This window comes from Geospiza fortis, unplaced genomic scaffold (genome assembly GCF_000277835.1).
Source record: "Geospiza fortis unplaced genomic scaffold, GeoFor_1.0 scaffold11, whole genome shotgun sequence".
NCBI classification, from domain to species: domain Eukaryota; kingdom Metazoa; phylum Chordata; class Aves; order Passeriformes; family Thraupidae; genus Geospiza; species Geospiza fortis.
The window spans coordinates 13,600,562-13,624,173 of NW_005054304.1; the positions used below are offsets into that span (position 1 = coordinate 13,600,562).

The window sequence follows — 23,612 nt, forward strand, 5'->3', positions numbered from 1 at the left end:
CCACTTTTCAACCACTGGTATAAAAAATGGATAAGCAAAGTATATTTAAAAAATTGAAAAGCTCTCTGCTTTTCCAAATTCTTCCATTTCTGAAACAGGCCCATCTCATTTTTTTTCATTATCTCTTTTCCATCTGAGACCAGAAACACAAATGTCAAAATAAATTAAAACAAGCCTTTCTTGCAGCATTTCTAAGTTGTAGAAAAGAGGAAAGCATTGTCAGTCTTGCTGGGAAGACTGTACTTTTAAGGCTAATTGGACAGATTTTAAGAATCAGGAGTCACAAGTCTCCTTCCTGTTTAGTGTGATATCTGTGTTTCCACCTTTTTCAGAAGAATAGTTTCTTACCTTACATGGGTTAGAGTTAATCCACCCTAACTGACAAAATAAGTAATTTTAGTGCCCAGCTGTAGACTACATCTTTGCAGAGTCTTTTAAAACTGTGTTTATCATTACTGTCCCATTATGAGAAGGTTCATCTATTTCATCATGTCTTTCTTAACTTCATCTTTCTTTTTCTTTGCCTTTAGGGTGAACCTGGTTTGCCTGGCATAGCAGGAGAGAAGGGAGAAGCAGGGCTCAAGGTCAGTATTGAAAATGAATTAAAAACAGAAGCACAGAGCATGTGAGTGCATATGTAAATGACAGTTGTGCTTTCCAGCTTGGGTTTATATTCTGACTGACTTTTAATGATCTACTGCCTCCAGTGATCAGTGCTGTAAGAGGCTTTACACATCTCACCATAAAGAAGCATTTTCTTCCGCTGTGCGTGTATAATTCCAGTCGGGGGCACTGATTCATAGGCATCCATTGCCAGCTGAATGCAGTATGCCTGCAAGTGTTTGGGAATTTGGGGACCTTTCCAGAAAGGCTTTGTTTATGCCCCTTACAATGTGTTTCAGGCTTCTTTTCAAGAACTTCTGCGGTCAGTTCTTTGACAAATGTCAGGGTGAAGTCTTGAGGGCTGATCCTGCTATTATGGAAGTTAGCAACAAGCCTCATTAGGAGCATGTCTCAGTCTGTATTTGTTACATCAGAGTGACTCTTTGCACTTTATTGTTCTGTAGTTTGTTCTGCTGTTTTAATATTGAACAAGTGAGATAGAGCATAAAGCTTATGACAATAACTTCATTTAAAAGAAAACTCGACATGTCCAAGATGATGGGATCTGTGGGCCTCTTGGAGGGGGTAATGCTAATTTCTAATCCCATCAGCTGCGAGTGAGCGTCCCTGGTGCACATGTGCTCCTCAGCTGATTCTGTGCATCATGCTGCTGCTGACAGACATGCAAGGCAGCCTCTTTACATTTACTGACTGGCTGCTTGTCCATCAGGAATGAAAACAAACCATTTGGGAGCATGACCTTTTCTTACTTTGTATAGAGAAGAAGCCAAATTATGGCAGTTGATGCTTCATTCGTATTCACAGCTGTAGTCTCTGAGTTGCCTAGCAACTGCCAGCCATCAGAAGGGGCAAAGATGAGCCAGAGTGCAACTCTGAGCCACAAATGCAGAGATGAGTTGTCAGGGTCAGACTGGAGTGCAAAAGTGCTTTTACAGTTTCTCAAGCACGTTTTAATTTTGAAAAAAGTAATGGCTATAAGCCATCTTTTTGTTACAGAGATTGTTACAGAGAGTATAGAGAGCACTGAAGGATCTTTACTCTGGAATAGTCATGAATTTGTTCAAGACACTTAAGGCATTTTCTCTCTCTTGAGGAACCTTCTGAGCCGTTGACAGAATCATAAGGCTTTCCCTTCACATCCAGACTTTTTGTTTCTTTTGTTTGTTCCCAAAACAAGGAGAACCACATGTAGGAGCCACCTAGGTGCCTGCAGGCTGCTTCTCAAAGACATATGCCTGTTTGTCAGGGTCTAGGACAAAATAGAGAGAGAGAGGTCTTCAAATGCAGACCATTGAAGCTTTAAAAAGAAAAAAAAAATTGAAGTTGTATTGTCCATTGAGATCTATTAAATTTACATCTTTTATTGTTTGTCAGAGATTTTCTTGTTGTATTGTATCATCTGAGATGTTGTCATCAGTAGTGACATAATTATTAGTAAGGATAGTAATACTAACATTAGTAATAGCTAATGATAGTAAAGGTAACACTCAGATTTCTGCCTGAGTTGGTAACTTATGACTTCTTTGCTCCAATTATTTTCCTTAGGGTGATCCTGGAGAAAGAGGAGAGAAGGTGAGATGTTTCACTTCCTTTGTTGTGTTTCTGTTTTGGGTAACTTGCTTGGAGTGCACTGATCCTGAGTTTAAAAATAAAAAAACCACAGCTCCTACCTAGAACTTAAGTGGCACAGTGCAGCCTTTCCAAGGGTCAGATAATACCTGCTAATGGAAGTTATTGATCTGTGATTACTGCAGTGGGATTAGTTACAGAGTGCAGTGATTGTGTGTTAAAGGCTGCACAGATGAGCAATCAAGCAACTAATCCTAACTGTGGTGAGTCTCAGAAAATTATGAGCCTGTCTGAATAAATTAGAGATCCACACATTTCTCATAACTTGGGTTTGATGCTCTGACACCTGTGTGGAATAAACAATTAGGTAACAGAATGGTAAAACTACATAGATTCCAAGTGATACCTGGATAACAAGCTCTCCACATACTGAAAATAAAAATGGAAACGGAATAAAAAATAAAAATGGAATAAAAAATAAAAATTGAATGCTCCATTTGTGTTTGCATCAGTTTAAGTAAGAGCAAGAGAGTCTGCCCCCTGATCTCCAGTGGTGCTGTCTGGAGAGGCACACTGATGGGGCTCTTACTTGCAGTGAGTTAGCAAGAAATTGCTTCTCTGATGTCCAGTCATACCAAGGCAAGACAAGGGGGTGGAACAAGCTCCATGCTGCAAAAGGAGACTATAGTTCTGCTCTTCCAGGCATAGTGGCTGGTAGGAGCACAGTGAGTTTAGACCTGAGCTTCCTCACCTGCTCAAAGGGGCAGTTTGAGAAATAGCATAAGACTTACTTTGAGTAGGAATCCATGCACAGCCTCATCTTCTGCAAGTATACTGACCTTATGTTTAAAAAGTAAGTTGTTTGTACTGAGTGGCACTTTGCTCTTGAGAAATGTTTACCTGTGTCTTTGCAGCTATAACTAAATTTCACTTCCAGATCCACGTAAATCTGTGTAATAGCAGCTGGAAGCATACTTTGCCAAGGATATTAATTTCACATTTTCAAAAGCACGCCATAAAAATAATTTAGGGAAATCTTGAAAGTCTGTACCCCACATGCAGAACTATGTAATCATGAAATATGCATCATGAAATAATTTATTCTGTTAAAATGATATTTTTAAAGTACTTCAGTAATCCTTAGTTTGTTTTCAGACATAAAAGGAATAACTATGAATTTTAATATGTGGTGAATTTTCGTCACTTAAAACCATTCTATTTTTCCATAATTATCCTTTGTCTTTTTCTAAAATGTGTAGTTATAGATGCCCTCAATAAGTTTATCATGTTAATTGAACTTGAGTAACATTCCTCGCTGTTACTCTTCCATGTTTCATGTATGTTTCCTTAATTAAAGTGCTGCTAGATTGTAAGCTGGTTCCCATTCTATCAGTGGCTGTGATATATAAATTTCTAAGTCTTCTCCAAAAGGATTTCACATTGAGGTTTCCAGAACAATCTGACAGATACTGAATAATGTTATTAGAACAGTACTACTGGTTATCAGACCAAGGCCAGAAATGTGTTTTTAGTCTACTTAGGCTTTGTTTTTATCTATATTTTTTGCATTTTAATACTTACTGTGCTTTAAACGACCCTCAAGTTCCACAGAAATTTTTAGCCTGTGTTCTTAACATAAAACAACATACAGCATATTTGATGTAGTCTGGACTTCTTATATGGTTACATGACTGAGTGCAAATTTGGTCTTTTTATAGATAAATATTGTGAATTTTTTCTTTTAAAATGTTGGGCATTTTTTGACTAGAAAATATCTACTCAGACATGAAAATGTTATCTGAATATCACTTCTTTAAAACAGTGCATAGAATTTATGTAGAGATAAAGTCATTGGTAGATCTTTGGAGAGTGGCATTTAGTGAATATTTTTTTGGTTTGTAAATCATTCATGAAGGATTTCAGACTCAGAGAGTGTATGCTATAAATTACTTGAGAATCTCAATAAAAACTACTGGGATTGTCTAACAGTTGTCTGAATTTTATTAGGTACATTGAGGTGAATGTGTCTGTGTTGGGAAGAAAAATGTATTTCTAATTTAAAGTGCTGAATCATCATGGAATCATTAAATCATTCCTTCCTTGCTAAACTGCAGTGAACTGAGAAAGATGGTAGATTATACCAGCAGGTATTTTGATGCTTTCTGGTGGGAGTTTCTTACAGATCTGTGAAAGGGGTTGCAGTTTTAGTGAAGTCTGTGTAAGACATAGCCACTTCCTGACTATGTCACAGAGACTGACTATCTGATGAACAAAATCAACTTGCACTGTTAATCATGTTAGAATGCTGACTCTTTTCTGCATCCTGTGTGCTTACAGAAAATCATTAAAATGTAATGTGTGTTTCAATTATAGGGGGATGCTGGTGAGAATGGACTGAAAGGTGACACAGGAGAAAAGGTAACAACACTTCTTAGCAGAGAAGAAAATGTGTGCCTTAGGTATGCTTAAGGTATAACCAAATAATGAAAATAGTAATTTTTTTCAAAAGAAAAATGCATTTTGAGATTTTTTTTTAAAGGTGAGTGATTTGGTTAAGTTCGTTTTTATGGACAGCAGAAAAATTTTCACTGCTCTGTCCAACTGAACATCAGATTTCTTTATACAGCTGTAGCCCTAGTATAGAATGTATCAGCATGGTTCTAGCTAGCACTCCTCTGTTGAAATTTGCATTATACAGAAGGTTTGGTCACAACCTGCCAGCTGGAACTGCCCCTTTGAATTACAGCAATGTTTTCTGGTGTACCTCTTATCTTTTCCGCTTCTGTGTTTCCATCAAAGAGTGGGACCAAACCAATATGGGACAAAAATTGTGGTATAGTGATAGGCAACTTCCCTCCCAGATTGGCAGCTGAAAAATCAAGAGTTGACAATAAACACACTTTAAATCTTTATTCCAAATGACATCAACAATAACCTCACTTTATACCTTCTTAGTTCATTGTTGCAGAGTATGAAGATGTTGTAGAAATCACCAAAAAATAGATTTTGTCAAAATTTCTATTTTCCTGAGTTTTCTGACTCATGCTCAGAAAATCAAACTGGAATTTTCAGTGTGGTTTCCTTACAAAAGCCAGTCTTTAGCAGTCAGGGTAAAGGCTGTGTTGCACATGAGAAAGGGTCAGGCATATTGATCTCTTCTGGCTATCATTTTTGAACGGATATGCTTCTAAAAAACATTTATTTTAATGACTACGCTTGGGCAGAAACAAAAGCTCTTCTTCTTGTAGCCCTGCATGTGTGATGCTTAACCAATTGCAGCATTTCAGTTCAAGGAGAAATTTACGGTGGATTTATCACTGGTAAGGAGTGCATGCAAATCCCTCAGGAGCTATCATTTGGGTACAGTAAATCTCTACTTTGAAGAGCACAAGGATTTTAAGGCATATTCTAAAATCAGCCATTAAAAATAGACATTAGATTTAAGAACAGACAAGTTACTTGATTTTTGGAGTTAATTTAAATAATACTTTATTTGCAGTCATACTTATTGATAGAGATGAAAGTCTTAAGAACTTTATTTACTTTGTTACATGATGTGTACTGGTAACATAATCTTGATCCACTCTTACGTGATTTAAGAATATAATCGGTTACAAGTATAAATTGAGATTGTGGCTCAGATAGGTGGCTTTACAACAAGTAAATGGTAACGTTATAATCTCTCTGGGAAGCCTAGTGCAGCTTCACCTCTTGCTTTTCCGTTTCATTAGCCTTGAGGGTGAGCTTGCATGCACAAGGATGCCCATATTGCCCTGTGATCAGCGGCATGCACATCCCCCTGTTTGGGATCCTTTTTGAGGAAAGAAAAAAGTTCTCTTCTTCTTTCAGTGGGAGATCCTTTCTGCTCAAGTATAAAGTTTTAAATACTGCTGTGTGAACTTTCAGCAGTTGGACAGTTGAGTTGGGATCAACTTGTGGAAAGTAGAGGTTCTCAGGAGACTTCTTATATTGCTGTATCTGAAGAAATTTCAAGATACCTCCTGAACTTCATAATGCAGAAGTCTCCCATTTCTTCTAGGTTTCATATTATTTTCAGAGGTGGGATGGTGACATAGGAATATATTCTGTTCGTTTGGAGTGCACTGCTTTAGCCATAATGTTAGAGTCCTCTGCATTCATTTTTGCCAGACTTTCCAGAGCTGCGACTTCATTGATTTTCAATATTTTTCCTCTTTTTCCCTGCCTACAAGACAATCTGCCACCTAGAAAAAAAGATACAGTTCTTAGAGGAGAGCTGCAGCTTAAAGTTTCTGATAGGTAGCTTTGCAAACAGCACTTTCTAGAGAGCTTATGAGGGTGGTTTTTGACAGATAATTTAGGAGTAAGCATTAAACTTGGTGTCATTACTTTACACTTGAGCTACTTAACAGGGTTTGTATTCTTTCCTGTTCTTCAGCATAGGGGAAAGTTTTTGCTTAGGAGTTTTAATCCGTACTCCATAAAACTTAAATACGTTTCTTTGAAAGCTTGAATAGAGTTTCTGTGAGATAAATTTTTATTCATTTGGTGGGAGAGTGAGATACTACATGACAACAGATCCAGGCTTGGTTTAGGAGCAGGTTCTGGTTTGTGCAAAAAAATGTAGCTTTGTTTACTGAACTGCTGTACCTAGTGACACTCAAAAATAAGGATTGGGTCCTTAATTCTTGACCTGAGACTTTATAATTAAAATGTCTTTGTTGAGTTGTTGAAGACAGTGTCAATGCCAAGCTTGAGTTCTTACTTCTGTTCTTCCACTGTAGCCTTGGTCCCTAGAAAAAAACAAGGATCTTCCTTCTTTATACATGTTCCCCTGCTAAAGTTTCTTCATTTGCAAACTGTCTTGACTCAGCAATGAATTGTGAACATACTGTACAGTAATTTTTTCTTTGATCTAATTTTTATTCTTGCATGAAGGTGGATTATAAATACTTTGTGTCTTATCTTCTCCATATCCATCATTGCCCTTTGGAATATTTAACCATTTAATGTGTCTTACTAGTTGATTTGGCCATTTATAGCTATAAAAGGTTTGAGGCTTTTAGTTGTACATGCTTGTAAGGGATATTAGCAGTGTCACTCATGCAGATCTATTAAAATGAGGCAGCTCAGGTTTCCATGCATGTATCAATATCATAATACTGATTTTTGTGTTTTCTTCATTCAAGAGCAAGCTGCAGTAACTGTGTATTCCTATTCTTCAGAGGCCAGTGAGCATGTTAACTGGTGCAATTTAATTGTATAAGACTATACCAGAAAGATGCCATGCCCAAACCAGCTATGGCATTCACAGAAACATCAGGAATGGGTACCCCCTATTTGTATTTTGTACAAAGAATATTGAACATTTATACTCTGCTTATATATCTCTGCTTCTATCCTACCTATGTAAATCACTGGCAGGCTGCTCAGAACTTGAAGCTGCTGCTATGTAAAACTTGCTGCTTGCAGTGAATGATGTATGTTTATTCTGCATAATGAATAATTAAACAGTTTTTCAAATAGAAGCACACTAGTCATCTAGTAGTATATGGCCTAAATAGCAAACTTTTCAGTAGGTTTTTTTCTTTTTTTCTTTGGCATATTGTTCAAGAAAAAAAAACCCTGATCCTCTGTCCTGTGCATATCAGTGCCTGTGAAATCCAGTCAACCCAGCAAAATGTAGGCAAATATTTTTGAGTGCTAGATGTCCTCTCAGAACACAGACCTTTCCTGAATATGTAAATTACTGTAACTGTCTCATCATGTAAACTATAGCCCTGCATGCATTAATTTATCCATTTAAATACCCTGGAGTGTTGAGGAAATAAAACTATGACCTGTCCTGATGGAGATAAACTCATAGGTCAATGGGATTTTTTTTCAATGTGAATCTTCATTAGCACAAAAAATGTTGTCAGTTGAGTCTTGACACTTGCCATTTATAATACTAGGTCAAATGGTCGCTCATATTCTTTGTAAATAACAGTGAATTATTTTTAATGTAGATCAGCAATTTAGAGATGTCAAAGTATGTCCCATATTCTGGCTGTGTGAAGTACATTTATGCAACATCTGCAATTACTAGATCTACATTATTAGTTGTGAAATCTGAAGTTAACTATAATAGGTGTTTGGGTAAGTGAAGCTAAATCTCTCTCTACAAGGCCTTGAAAACAACACTGCTCTTTTTCTGAATCACACTGATGTAATTATTAGTTAAATGCCTATGAAACAGCACAGAAAACAGGCAGTCTTGCTATGTAGTTATTTTGGTCTATAATGTTGCTGTACTCTTACATGATTTATGTGTTTCCTGGAAAATAGTTTATGTAGTAAGAGTGATTATTTCTTGTGGATTTTGTATCAGGGTGACCCTGGCTCTTCTGCGGCTGGAATTAAGGTAATGGAGTTCTAAAGAAGTTGTGCAGGGAGAAGAGGGGTGGTTGGTCCATGGTACTTCACAGTGTCACAGACATTTTGGGTATCATTAATACTACAGTTTTCCACAGCTCCATCTTTAATTAGTTTTCTCAGATCTCATGTCTTTCATCTGTTTTCTTTTAGGGTGAACCCGGTGAATCTGGGCGGCCTGGACAAAAGGTACTGCTTGGAAATGTTCAGTTTTCCTTCTCTGCTGGATTTGTGATAAATGATGTTAAATCTGTGTTACCAGTGCACTTACCTGGGATGAGTCTGAGGCAGTACAATTTAGCAGCCCAAGGCTGTACACATTTGGTCTATGTTTATTTTGTATTTTAGAAAGGCACAGGAATGATGATGCTAATTAACATGAAGAGCAATTTTGACTAACCCACCTTCCCTTCTAACCCCAGCACACTTTTTGAATTGAAAGCTTACCCCTTTGCAGCTAGTGAGACTAACAAAGAATGGCTCTGCTCCTTGGGTCATCACAAGCTAACCCTGCATGTTTGACTATTAATCTTCAAACTGTGGTACACTGTTAGATCTCATCAGGAAGGAAATAAATATTGGTTAGAATACCTTTCACATACACCTGTGAGGGGAATCAAACCACCAGTGGCACACAGTGTGTTTGGAAGGACACAGACCAGGTAGTGCTGCTCTGTTCTTCCTTCCAGTGTAAGAAATTCCCCTGGGTGCTGTGTGGCTGAGGCTGCTTCTGCAAGGAAAGGTCCTGCAGGAGTTACAATAGCTGTACTGCACGAGGCCCTGTGAAGCTGGGGAATGTGCTCTTTGAATGCACAGTACATCAAACACAGCAAATGCTGTGCCTTCAGCTGCCTTTTCCTGAGAGTAGGGGGCAGGTCCTGCAGGGAGAGCAAAGAGACAATGAGAGACCTGGATTTGTGCATTGCAACATTTGGTTTCCCTCTGGAGCCATTGGCACTGTTCTTGCCTCGTAAAACTTGGAAAATTTTCCACTGCACACTGCTGGCAGAGTCGAACAGAATCTTTCTGCCAGTTGAGATATTTCAGACAGACAGTCAAGAGCTAAAATTCTATATTGTGGATGAAAAGACAACCATTTTCTAATACTCAAGATACTTTGGTGACTAAGCAAAACCCCAAGCCACATATAAATAAGAAATAAATAACAAATTAAGTATTTTTATTTAAGAAATGATAACTCTCATCAGAGACTAAATAAGACTATTATGGTTGCAAATGCAGTTCCTTAGTAAAGCGCAGTTTTAATTAGGAAAGGTAATCAAAGTAGTTTAAAGCTATCTAATCCACAGAATCATTCAGTGTTTGCATTCTGCAGCGTGTGCTTTGCTTGGCTAATAAACTAGAAAATGGACTTAAGTGCCTGTGGAGATTCAGACTCTCATTAAATGGCTGCCATGGAGGCAAAACTAGCAGTGATTTATCAGCAGGCTCCTGGTTGTCAGTCTCAGGCACTCAGATTTGATCTGATCCAAGCAACATGGATGAGTGAGAGGTATGCAGTTCAGACTTTCTATATTCGCCCCTTCTTTTTGACACCAGAGGGGGGCTTAGTGTCTTCCTTCCATTCACCCCATGATTTCCTGTAGTGTGTCACAACTCCTGTCCCAGCCCCAACCATCAGCTCCCACAACATGCCCAGTCAGTGTGCCTCCTCCAGCCAGGTGCCCCATGTCTGCTGCCCTGCACCCCTGCTCAGCAGGGACTTTTCCACACCACCAGAGGTTGTGGGAGTCTCTTTTTCCAGTTGGAGGCAGGTCTCTGCCATCTACATCATCTCAATGCTTTTCTCCCTCTGTGTTCCATTCATATTTCCTTCCTCTGTCTTCTTTTCTTTCTTATATTTTCCCTTTTATCTTCTTCTAGTTGTCCCTTATCCATCTTCTAAGGACAAATATATGTTGAGCTGCACACCCAAACTCTATTTGCATGAAATGAAATGTGACAATATTTCAGCAGTCTGACAAGGCTGTTTGGGCCACATTGTGTGCTGGGCTGACAGAATGACCTGCTCTGCCATTGTGTAATAGAGTTAGTATACAGCCTTGGTTTCTTTAAGAGTTATTCTTCTCATAAATCATACTCACAATCTTTATATTAGGAAAGGTGCAAAAAAGTAAATATTCTGCATTCGTCTATAATGCTAGCTGTAATTAAGAAATAATGATTGATTTCATTGTTTTTCATACAGATGAATCTTTTAGGGGCATTTTAATTGTTTTAGATTACTGTGGCTCTGAACTGCCTTTGGTGGATCCTTTCTGCTTATTATGTGTGAGTGTGTGGGGGTTAGCTCTGTCCCAAGGCTAAAGAGTAACCTACTGCAGCAACACTAATATAATATCAATATAAATATTCCAGTTCTGTGCTTGCTAGTGAAATTTAGTGCTTCCACAATTAGGTGGGTAAAGTTGATGGTCGTAGTGCTTTATGTATGGCTTCTCATGCAAAAAGTGGAAAGACAGAGTACGGGTTTGGAGTTAAAATTTTGTTAGTTTAGTGAAGCATTATTCTTTTGCAAGAGCAGGAGCCCATTTTCTGCTTTAGAAAGTGATAGTCACCATTCCAAAAAGTGTCTATTGAAAATGGCATCCTAGCCTTTATTCTTTCATCTGATTTTATAGTTCATATTTTGAGACTGGAATCTTTCCTGCGCTTTTAGGCAATTTGAACAGTTAGAACTTGGGAGAAACTAAAACAGACGAAGAAGCTTTTATCAGATCCTTCTATACCACTTAAGAATCATTCCATTTGGTGAAGTGATTTGCAGCCCTTCTATTGTGTTTTTCATTTTGTGGCAGAGTGTAATTTTGAGTGTTCCAAGTCTGTGTAATATCTCTGCCTCAAAGAAGTGTCTGTGGGTAGTGCAGTTGGATGGACACCTGCAATATGTGTAGGTGTGTTTATGTTTGTGTGTGTCTACACAAGTGTGTGTGGGTATATGGATGTAAGCCTGGGTGTACATAAAATATTTTAATAGCACAACCTGGAGGTATCAGCCCAAACCGCAGAGTTGAAGTCTGGATTTGTGTAAAGCTCATGAGTGTAAAAAAGTCTGGAATATAGTTCAGTTCATTATAAAGGTAAAAGTTGGCTTCAGAGTTCAAACCTGAGCTTCCAGAAAGTTCAGGGAATATTCAGATCCAAGGTGCTGGTTAGAATCCATCTCTGTGTTAAAATAAAATCCCCAGCTTTTAAAATAATGTTTTATTCACATGTTATTGCTTTTTTTTTTTACTGTTCACCATCTTTATTTCCCTAGACAACATCTTTTCATTTAGCTGATAGCTCAAAATGACCATTTGTGCCAATGTTGTCATTCTTGTCTTAGACTATTTCCAAAATTAATGCATTCAGTTTTCAATGCTTGTTACGAAATTACCTTGCAAATAGAGTTCTATAGGTCTTTCCATTGCAATTTTAAATAAGCAAGGTTTTTCTGGGTAAAGCAGTAAAAGGTTACATTCCCACTATCCTTCATGACACTGTGTATGTTCACAGATAAAGAACAAGCTCTGAAATGATGCTGTGGATAGCTCTATAAAACTGATGGCCCAGTTATAATTAGGCAGTCCTGCTTGAATTGTGCAGTTTAATCCAAGCTCTTCTGAATGGCTTTGTAGGTAAATCAGAGGGTCACACAGCACAGTATCTAGCTCAGAGTTGAAAATGGAACAGAATTAAACATCTGTCATAGGTATGGAACTTAAATGGCAGTAAAATGAACCAGTGCTGCTTGTTTTCTTCTCTATTGCTGAAGTCTAATGTGAATTCATATTTGGATTTCCTGACATGGATTTTCAGCCCTGTGTGTCATCTTCACATTGAAGGTTCCCAGAAGATATCTAAGTCCTTAACATGACTCTTACTAATTGTACATTTAAGTCACTCGTTCTGAAAAAAAACTATCTTGCTGGAGCTGACTAGCAATCATTCATGCTCTTTTATCTTCCTGCAGAATTTACAGGGCTGTTCAATGGATAGTGACCCTAACTGGATAATGTCTGTAATGTTATGTAATTTTCCTATGTAGGGTGAACCAGGCCTTCCTGGGCTTCCTGGACTCCCTGGAATAAAGGTAAATACTGTAGTACCTGTTGTACTGGGTGGGAATACCACAAAGAGGGGGGAAATGCAAGAATGTGACTCAAATGGACTTGTATTGTGTTATATCCTTTTCTGTGTATCTGGGATTAAACTGGGGTTTTTTACAGCAAGTTCTCACGTGGAAAATTGGTTAAGTGTCTATGAGTAGGCAAACAGTATATCTTACATTAAAATGTGAGGCAGAACATTCTAGTTATTTCTTTTAAAAAACAAAAATACTAGAGGTTCTTTATTCTTTTTTCTTTAATGGAAAAGTCTTGTCATCAAAGTTTTAGTTGGTTTCCACTTCTATATGTGCTTTCCAGTAGCAATATTCTACTGAATTAACCAAACCTCCAGCCAGAGAGCTGCATTAATTATACACAGGCAGTGCAGACCTGGCTCTGTTGACAGAAATACTCTGTGCTCCATTACCCAGGCACTGACAAGTCAAAATGTTTTAATAATACTCTCTTCAGTATTAGCTACAGTCCCTGACACAATACCTGGTTTAGTCCCTGGCTTCCAGTTTGTCTGGAATCTTTAGGTAAGTTGATACAAAAGACACATAGCTGGTTTAGTTCTAGCATAAGTGGTTGCATTAGGATCTGCAGAGACTTGCTCAGTTTGAGCTGTAACTGTGTAATTCTGCACAGAGTGAGCCAATTCACATATCCTGAGTACAGATCAGAATGGCCACTTTTTCTTTGTGTCAAAGACTGTGCTTTCAGAAAACAAAATCTCTTGGAAACATTTTCTTTGCATTCCAGTATGGCCTTGTGTATGTCTCAAGGAGAAAGTTTATAGTATTTCCCCCTAATGAGGAAGATAATTCAGAGGCCAAACTCTTGTCCATTGTGGTAGGATTCAGGATTTATCTCATGGAATGTAACATTTGCAGTGATTTTCTCAAGGGACCTGTGAATTGCCACAGTATTGAACCATAATGTCCCTTCTGTGTTACTAGTGAACTATGGGAAAAAATTGAATGTGCATATTAAATTTTGTGTGTTGTAGCAGCTTAAAATATAGTTCCTGTGGAAGTTGTTCATTTTCTGCAAGAACAAACTCTGTACTGAGTAGCGAAGATCATGCAGGAGAAGTTTTGTGTGATTGAACTATTTTTATTAGTGCCTTTGGCAGCAATCCCTATTCTGTTTACTTTAACAGTGAGCAAAGAGGTAGCTCAGATGGAGGTCAGTGGGGCACTTGCCTGAGGCACTCATCCCAGGGACACCTGCCAAAAGCAACTGGAGCTGTGGCTGGGCTTTGGGGTTCCCATGTTCATGCAGACCACATGTCCATGCATATAACCAGTAAATAAAAAAGTCTACATCTGAGTGGCTGCTCTGGGAAAATTATTTGTTGGCAGTGAGAACGGCTCAGAAGTGCAGCTTTCAGAATCACCTGAAAGATAAAATGTGAAGTGAAAAACGAATGAAGTGTGGGAGTTTTGCCCAGTGAAAATTTGTTTCCAAATTCAGTGGATACAGTGGAAAAACAGTACAGTTGCCTGCAGAGCAAAATGGAATAATTTGGTCAAATATTAATCATTTGGGAAAATACTTTCTCCTGTTTAAAATCCAGTCCAGAGGGAGACTGGTGGTGTTCCAGTGAAGAAATTCAATCGAGTGCAATTCTGCATTGTCCTGAAACCTGGATGGTGACAAGGAAGCAGAATGTGCACAGGACAGAGCAAAGTGTAGCTCATCACATCAGACTTGCAGGATGGTTGCTGTTCATTTCAAGGCATTTGTAAGCTCTCTTTTATTAAGCAATCTGTAGTAAAAAACCCCCTAGATTCTTCTGAGTCCCTGAGGCTATGTCTGTGGCATGAGAAGTGGTAGCGGAATGGCTGGAGTTAGGAATGTGGGCACTCATCAGCAAAGGTAAAGAAGGAGTTTCCCTTTCCCCCCTTTTCTCAACCTCCCTTTTAGCAAAGATATATGCACCATGATGGTAAGATCATTACGTGGATTTCCAAAAACAACAACATTGTTATCTCATAGAGAAGCAAATTTCCAGTGATCTGGTGTTGATCAAAAGCTACTTTGAAATAGCAGTGACAGGATGAGAAACTTGAGCATGGAGGAAACGCAATTGTCTGGACGTGGAATCAGTTGGTGCTGTCATCTTGTGCAAAACCAAGAGGAATCTTCCTTGGAGCAGTGACTTCTTTTTTCTTTTTGTTTTTTTGGGTTTTTTTCTTCCTTCTGGAATGATGCTTATTGTTTGTTACAATTTTTTCTGGGTTCTGTTCTCATGTGGACTTTATAAAACTAAGTGATATGCAGTAGTAGTATAACATCAAAGACCTAGCAGAAACCTCTCACAGTGTCATTGCAACATCTAAGAACTTGTTACAAAAGTTAAGTTTCCATAAGGAAAATTTTTCCTAACAAACAGATTAGTGTTCTAAATGCACTCTCATTCTCTTGCATTTGTGTGCCAGCCCAGTAGCTTTTGGCAGAGATTTTTCAGGCTTTTTCCAGACTTTGAGAGAGGTAAGAAAAAGATCAAGATACAGATTTATTGTACGCATTGAAAATTCCTGGATGTAGTTCTTAAATATTAAGTCCTGTTTTACTTAAATCTGGTAGTTGAACTTAAAATTGCTTCCTTGTGCATGTTTCTCGACAGTGGCAGGCTGTATTATGAAGTGTTTTAGGTAATTGTGCACATGCACAGCACTCTTCACAAAAGCTAAACCAACCTGTGCTAGCGCAAATGCTGTGCCAGGCAGTCTCTCCAGCTACAACTCATCTTTCTTCCCATGGTTGAACAAGCTTCGCAAGACATTCAGTCCTCTGTACTTCAACATATGTAAAGGATTAAGGAACACTAATCACTGAGAAACTTTCAGCTTCTTATAATGCCATTTCAGTTAATTAATCAAGGTTCCTGGGAGCCTGTAAGGACTTGGCTGAATGTGATACTGCAGTCTGAATGAGTGGCAACATTGGACAGACATGCAAGTATCACATCTGAATTCAGGGTATACAGCAGGGTCTTTTATTACTTACCTTTCTAGACCCATTCACCAGGCACATGCGGATGTTTTGGGAGTGTTTCCTGTTCCTTTTCGTTCTCTCCTCCTTTGTCAGTTGATGCCATGGAGGAAACACAAGTGCACTCAGTTATTTCCAAGACAGTGCAGAGGCTGTCTATGACATGCTGGAGAAATGTTCTCAAGCACCTGTTGCTGTTTAGGAATGGCTAGAAACTTAATGAGCCCTGAATGTGTTCCACCTAAACTCAGAATGTTAACTCATCGCTTTACTATCCCCCAACTGATGCCAAGCAGACACAGAAGCCTGTCTGTGAAACACAAACTTCATATATCTGTTTTACCTCATAACTTTTTCAGGAAGATACTTACAAAGCAGCACTTGCTTACTGTGCTGGAAATCATGCGTGCCCTCATTCACTGTAATGTCAGACCTCTCAAATCTGTTGCACTGCATTTTCTGGAATTTGGCCTGTACAGTCCTCAATTTCTTCACTGCAGTGAGAAGCCTTCTCAAAACACAAGCCTCTTCTCAGTAACAGCACCTTTTGCAGGATGTAGATTTTCTATAGTATTTCTGGCATTTGTCACTCAGATGTTAAAGCAAATACTGAACCAAAGCTTACAAGTACAGATAAATTTTTATTTTATTGTGTTCACCTTTGAGTGGTTTCATGTGAGAAGAGAAAGGCTGCTTAGCCCTTCTGCTTTTGGGAAGTATGGAAAGCTGTCTGTGTTTTGAAATTCAGTGGAAGTGGCTGATTCAATAGACTTGCCAGTATGCAGTGTCTTGCATCTTTCTGTACAATTATTTTGGATTGACTTTCCTGGGACTGTGCCTGAGCAAGGTCTCAGAAAAACCTGGATAAAGATATGGGAATTTGGATCAATTTTATATCCTTTTATTTTTCTTTCTATGAAAGCAAAAGTGGTTCTAATTTTTTCTGTATCTAAATTTCTTATTTATCTATACCTACTCAGAGATCTTATCCTCTAAAGAGTAAACAACTCTCTGCTCCACAGAATGTATTTTTTTAAGGTCTAAAAGACTTGATACTATTTTCACCCTTTTCTGTTAGAAAAGAGACATTTCGGAGGAAATGAGAGAGAATTTTCCAGCTGGATGCATAGAAGTTAGTCTCCTGTTTAAATTCTTGTAGAAAAGAGAGCAACTGTTGTTGAAGCTTATGTGTTTAAGTGCTGCTCTTACCATCTGGCAGCAAAATGAAAGGAAATCTCAAGTGAATGGTAGTTCTAAGCTTTTTGGTTTGGAGTCAATGCCCTTTACAGCCTACAGGAAAGTTTGGTAAATTCTCCTTTTCTCCCAGAAGTTCTTAGGAAGGCTGTTCTTTTTCTAATTTTCCTAATGCATTTTTCCTTTTCTGTATTTCCACTCTTCTTCCTGTTTTTATCCCTTGATAGCGTTAACAGTAAACCTGCAGGGTGTTTCTGTCTCTCTACTTCTCTCTCTCTCTTCCCCTCTCTGCAGGTTCTGGGTGTAAATGGGTACTGGTCTAAAAAACAGGACTTAGTACCCACCTTTGGTGGGCTGGGTTTCAGAAGTGTCTCTGTGCATTGGTAGGTAAAATACATTACAAAACTGTGCAATTGAGTATTCGCTTTCCATAATGGTAGTAGGTATACAAACATATATCTGTATATCACATATCTAGCTTTGTTCATTGATTCCTAGCTGTCTGCTTTCCATATATTATGGCAGTAATCAATTGCATGGCGTAGACATTGAATTTCCAGGAACTGATTTTGAGGATCGAGGCCAGAAAACAAAATCATCATTAACATTGGATGGCTTGCGTGAGTCAGGGGTGCTTACTTGGGTGTAAGATCTAGATAAATTCTTCGAGTTCTTTTTGATTTCTCCCAAACTATATCCTCCAAATCTCTTATTTTCTGTTCTGGAAAGAACTAAAACATAAGGAACTGAAACACAGAATGTTGTTTCCTCTAAAGCTATTAATAGTTGGAAGACTGAGTTTATAAGAACTGCTTCACAGCATATGTTTTATAACATACCTTAATTTTTCATTGTACCAAAAAAAATGCCGATCAAAAATTTTGGAAACAGTTTAATGAAGTCAGAATCCAACACCCTACAGTATTCAGAAATCAAGTATTTTGTCATCCACAAAGAAGACTTGACATCAGTAATCTGAAATGATTTCTCAAATACAAATTTTTATAAGGTCAGAAATAAGGCATGCAGTAAAGCTCCTTAGCTTTCAAAAGCAACAAAATTCCTTAGATTTGTCCTGTAAGTCTTTTTCAACAGAAACAATTTGGGGACAAACTCTTCATCATTTAGCAGTTTGGTCATAGAAAAGAATTAAAAATTAGGTGCTCATTACAACAAGTGTTTTTATTCTATCCTTAAAAATAGTTACCATGCTGACTTGGATTATAATTAGCCTTAAAGTAAGAAGTCCCTTATATGATTAATGAATGCAGGATTAATCAGAATCATTGCTGTTTCTGATAGCACTCTCCCAAAGCAACATACTTTCTAGGGAGACAGGACTTAAAAGCAGGAAGAAAATTAGGCTCACTAAAAAGCAATATATGTCATACAAAATGAGGCTTGTTGTAAAACCTCAGGGTTTCAGCCAGGTTGTTTAGCCAGGTTTTACTTTCCTAACTCCAAATGAATCATAAAGTCTAAATACGCTTTTGGAAATTCTAAACCACAATTGTTTTTCTAAGTTTAGAGAATGATTAGGGAGTAAAGATATTGTTTCAAATGTGATGAGTGAGCCAGACAACCTGTTTTAACTGGCAGTTTCTGGAGCCAATTCTAAAGTGATATGAAAGGCCTTAAGAAAGACGTTATGAAATGGGGTTAGGGTTACTTTTTTTAATCAGATTTCCTTGTACCTTGTTCATTTCCTTCTTAGGAGCTGAATACTGTAGGCATCCTGAGAGGAAAATTCCCATGGACGTCAGGCTATATATATAAAGTCCCCCTAATGCCCTTCACAGTGACAAAGTAGTCTCTGACTTGTGTAGTCTAAGGCCAGCTGAGTTTCTGAGAAATTGCTTCACTGGAGCTAAGTGCTGCACACAGAGGGAGGGCATGAGCAAGTGCAGCTCTGTAGACCACCATGGATTGCTGTGCTACAGGATCCTGAGAATTTGGCCCTCACTCCTTTCTAGAGTGGAGGAGTTGCAGTGTTCTGGTTAGATAGCAACCTCAAAAACAAAGTCTTTTAGGACAGCAGATGGCAACTTACAGAAAATCAGCACAGGTACCCATGAACCAAATCAAATTTATTACAACTTCATAGCTGTTCTTCAAATTGTCTTGCATCTGGGTTTTGGGTCTTTTTTGATATCTCTTCTATAGATAGATATCCCCATCTTTGCAGGATTCTTTTGGTAGTGTTAGGCAAGGAGAGGCAAATGTTTAGTGTTTAGGCAAAGAAACATCATACTGTTTTTGTTTTTAATATGCTCATCAGTGAGCCAGGGTAACACTGAAGACAGTCACTGGTCTCTTGATGTTATTGAAATGAGGACCCTTCCACATCAGAAAGGAACTTGGGGTCTCCCAAATTTTGTGACTCTTGAAGAATTTGTGTGCTGGTCCATGCTAGACAGGAATTCTGGAGGTCCACTAGACTTGCAGAGAGGAGTTTAGAATCTCCAAGCCTGTCCAAAGCTGTGTGTTCAAGCATGGTTGTGGTTTTCCTCCATCTCACACTGCTAGGTTTTCTGTTAATGGAAAAGATGAGGTGCATCCCCCTTTCTGGAGTCCTCCACAGAAATTCAGGATGCTTTGGTGTGGTTTGCCAACTCAGAGGTGTGCACACAGGAGTCTTGACCTTGGTACATTTGGATTTCCAAGAGAATACCAGGGAGAGATGTTTGTGTGTGTGTCCTGCCTTGTGGCAGACCTGCCAGTCAGCCCAGGAGGCACAGAACTTCTGTGGTGTTGGCAATGGGGCCAACATTGAACAAAGTCATTCAGGACCAGTGAACAATGTAATAAAGGTCAGAGTTAGACATTTCAATTTCTCTGGGTAGTTCTAGTGCATAGCACTAGATAAGAATAAGGCTTAAAATTACATTCTCCTTTCAAATTCTTGGTCTAAGGGTTGGTTTAGTCAGATTTCTGTAGCATAGAGAAAATACTGTAATAATCTGATGTAGCTGGAATATAGTAAGGTAAGCATGGCACTTACAAGTAGGATGGTAATTTCAGAAATGAAATGGAAGAGAATTTGTTTCATTGTTATAGGAAAGTTGTGGTTTGGATGTCTTCCTGCAGCACAGGTTTCTTTTTTAGGAATTCATTGATCTGGATGTGAAAATGTGTTGTATAGTCATTAGGAGAGTGATTAAAGGAGGAAGAAACTTCTGTGGGAAAACTGTACCCAACAACTGCTGTTCTCTGCTGTTTGCTTGCATCAGCATAAAGCTTTGTATTTCAGGCACTGGGAGAGGAATAAGTGTGTCTGTGAGAACAAAGTTTCAAATAATGATGGTGATGTGTGTCCCAGCTGTGCAATAGGGGCTAATTCTGACCAAATATGGTATTAGGACTACACTGTTAATAAACATTTGCCAAATTAGTGATGTTTAAAACAGAAACCAGCAGTGAGAATGTTATTTCAACTGCTGTACCTTTTTTAAGCAAAAGTCCAAGTTTTAGGCATTATGGGTTCTGTAAAACTTAAAGCTGACAGTGAGAGTGAACTAAAGTGGTTCTTAGGGTTAACCTCTAGTATCAAAGCTAGCCTCTGCTTCAGCCCATGAAAGCTTTGATCATCATGAAAACCAGTTCTAATTATGTCTAGATAATAACCCTCATAAAAATCTGACTATCCTAGGAAGTAAATAACAAGGTGACTTTTTAATATTAAATTCTGATTCTGCTCACATTGCACCAGGTTTACAGCATTATAGGGCTTTTTTCTGCTTCAGACTGTTATAAGAGGTGAAAATGAACATTAACAATGTTTGTAAATGGTAGTATATAATTTGTTAACTGACCACATTCAGTATTTCCACAGTCAGCAAATATTTGAGAATGAAAATGAGCATGCATGGGGGTAGTCTCTAAAAATATTAACACATAAAGACACTAAAAATTATTCTTAATATCATAACACATCACTTCTGTAGACTGGAAGAAATTCACAAGCTTGTTGTTTGTTTTCTTTATTAACCAAGTTTCCCGTGTTGTGATTAATACAAATTGCTCTAAGTCTAACAGTGGATGAAGTTTGAATGCTGAAATATGCCTTGTTGACATCTTGTGCAATGTGGTGGTTTCTAAGCAGTGATTTCTTAACTATATGAAAGGGTTAAACTAAAAACTAAAATGTGTGACAGACTCATCATTTGCTGATGGCTTTCTATACAGCTGCCAAACTGTACTTCAGATTACAGTATTACAGATTTGTGTTGCCTGTCCCAGCTTTAGCAGGCAAAGAAGATTGCTGTACATTCTAATTGATTTTATTAAAAGAAGTGGTAGTGAGATGTTTGGAAAAGTATTACAAGTCTTGGTGACTCTGATCCCTTGCATTCCTGTCAGCCTTTCACGGTAGCTAGAACAAATTCTGAGTTCATTTAGAGAAGAGACTTATGAACAGGAGGTGCTTCAGTGAACACCAGAGCTGCAATGTTGTCAAACCACAGTGCCCTCCGAAGCCAACCTTTACCCTTACTTTCCTGCTGCTATGTGCTAGCTAAATCAAATATGTCATATATTTGCAAAAAAAGCTAAAGCCTTTAAGCCTTAATTTTCTAACCACATTCCTGTACAGCTCTGGAATCTTTTTTGTGTCATGGACTAATCACAAAGGTCTTTCCCTTGTCTTTGCATAACTGGGACACCACCATGCCTTACTGAGAGGAAACTGTTTTGTTTACATTTCACACATCACTTACAGTCCCAATTTTGATAGATTCCTTTTTCGTTTGGTTGGGTTTTTGCTATCTGAGTGGCATAGAAGATAGCATAAAGCACGAAGTCATCAATATTATGGCAGGATGCAGAAGTATACTGAATGAACATTTTACTTAATGCCTTATTCTGTGGCATAAGAAAGACACTCAAGAGATTTGAAATGTTAGAGGAGACATGGCTTAGTTTCAAACTATTCAAACACGTTGTCTTTTTACTTAGAAGCTTAGTTCAGATGGCAAATCAGATCTGGTTTTTAATCTACTTATCCTCTCTAGCACTGGATAGAGGGAGAATTGGATGTTTTTCTTTATGTAGCCAGGTTTTAACTACTGCAGTTTGTTTCATGTGTGATAAGAATACCCTGTTGGATCATGTTCAGCTTGGCATCCACCGTAACTCGTGCATCTTTCCCAGCAGAGCTGCTGCTCACCCAGTCAGTTCCTGCTCTCTGCTGACACACCACTTCTTCCACTCCACATTTCAAAACATTTTAAAGCTCTGTGCCATATAAGACCTGTATTCTACTTATGCTAATTAAGCTGCCAGCTTATACCATTATCAATTCCACTAGCTTTTCCAAAGCATCTTTTTCTTCTCTCTTTAGAGATTTTGGGGAAAGGTGGGGCTGCTTCTTGGACTTTGGCCAGAAGTTTTCTTGTAGTGTGCAACTGGTATAGTCCTGAGTAAAGAAAAGAATTTGACTCAAAAACTGCATCAACCTTTGAGTGACACTTCTAAGCCTTACCACTGAAAAGAATCATGTAGTCACTGCGTATATTTTCTGCCTGAAGTCATAATAAGCTGGCCAAAAAATTAGCTCGGGCAAATTCAGTATTAAAACAACATGGGGCTGTTGAGTACCCTCTCATTCTAAAATAAATGATTAGAGCTGCATTGTTCTTCATTTACTGTAATTAAAGTGCTTCCATCTGCAGTGACAACCTTATGTTACTCTTGCTGGTGTGTACTAATATAAAGACTTACATAAACTCAAGGGGTTTTTTTCTTATGAGAGCAAAAAGAAAACCCCACTAGCTTCTCTGTGACATGTTTGTCTCAGTTTATTTCTTTACCATATTTTGAATCACAGCCAGCTGGAACTTCATGTGAGAAAGCTCATTATTACTTGTATTTTTTTATAAGCTAAATGGGGGTCTCTGGGAGCTTGCTGTCATCCTTGATATAACCACAGGGAAGATTTCTTTGGCTTTGAACTGTTAATGATGGATTGCTGATGAGAACACAGATGAATGTGCAAGAATACTTCCTAATTTGCTCTCCATGTGCAGCATACCTGTATTTCTAAGGAGGGGAAGAGATGAAGAGAAATATTATTCAGCTGCTTGTATGTACTGACTCTGTATATTGTCAGTAATGATATCACTACAGGATTATGATCTATCTGTCTTTTAGCTATTTTAAAAGGCATTTGATGGGTAATTTTTAGTCATTAAGTTTAGGGATATTGCAAAAAGGCTAATTAAATAAATACTAATTGGGTTACATAACTGATTTTAAAATTTACAATAGCTTGTGGATATATCTTCTTGGTTCAAATATATCTGAAAAAAATGCAAGATTAAATAGCAGGAAGGCTTATTCAGGGGAGTTTGTGAAGGAAAGCATATGGCTTATTAATCTGGCATTGTCTCTCTTTAGACATGGAGATAGGTAATAAAATATGGCCTTACTCTACTGCTCAGTGCTGCTTCTGCTGCAACTCTGCTTGATTCTTGCTGTTTGTCTGTCCTCTTTGTACAATTGAAGGGGGGGAAGGAAGGGAGCAGAACAGAGGGGGAATGAGGAGAGCTATGGCTTATTCCCAGCTGTTCACAGACCAAGAAATTGTCTGGGTGCAGAGAACTGAAGTATTTTACTGTCAGAATGAGGAGGGAAAGTACTATGGTACTGCAAGTTTCTGACTTGAAAGGAGACACAACACATCACAACAGTGCCATCTCCATTTGTCACTGCTTTGTCACACAG

At 38.2% G+C, this 23,612-nt stretch overlaps 1 protein-coding gene across 1 annotated transcript in view; it reads left to right on the top strand.

Moving 5' to 3' along the window:
* Nucleotides 1–23,612, top strand: part of COL25A1 (collagen type XXV alpha 1 chain) — a 299,366-nt gene that overhangs the window by 236,173 nt on the left and 39,581 nt on the right. The window contains exons 15-20 of the mRNA XM_031066491.1: nt 531–584; nt 2,170–2,196; nt 4,567–4,611; nt 8,543–8,575; nt 8,740–8,775; nt 12,638–12,682. Of these exons, the coding sequence (XP_030922351.1) occupies nt 531–584; nt 2,170–2,196; nt 4,567–4,611; nt 8,543–8,575; nt 8,740–8,775; nt 12,638–12,682 (240 nt within the window). The remainder of the gene's footprint in view (nt 1–530; nt 585–2,169; nt 2,197–4,566; nt 4,612–8,542; nt 8,576–8,739; nt 8,776–12,637; nt 12,683–23,612) is intronic.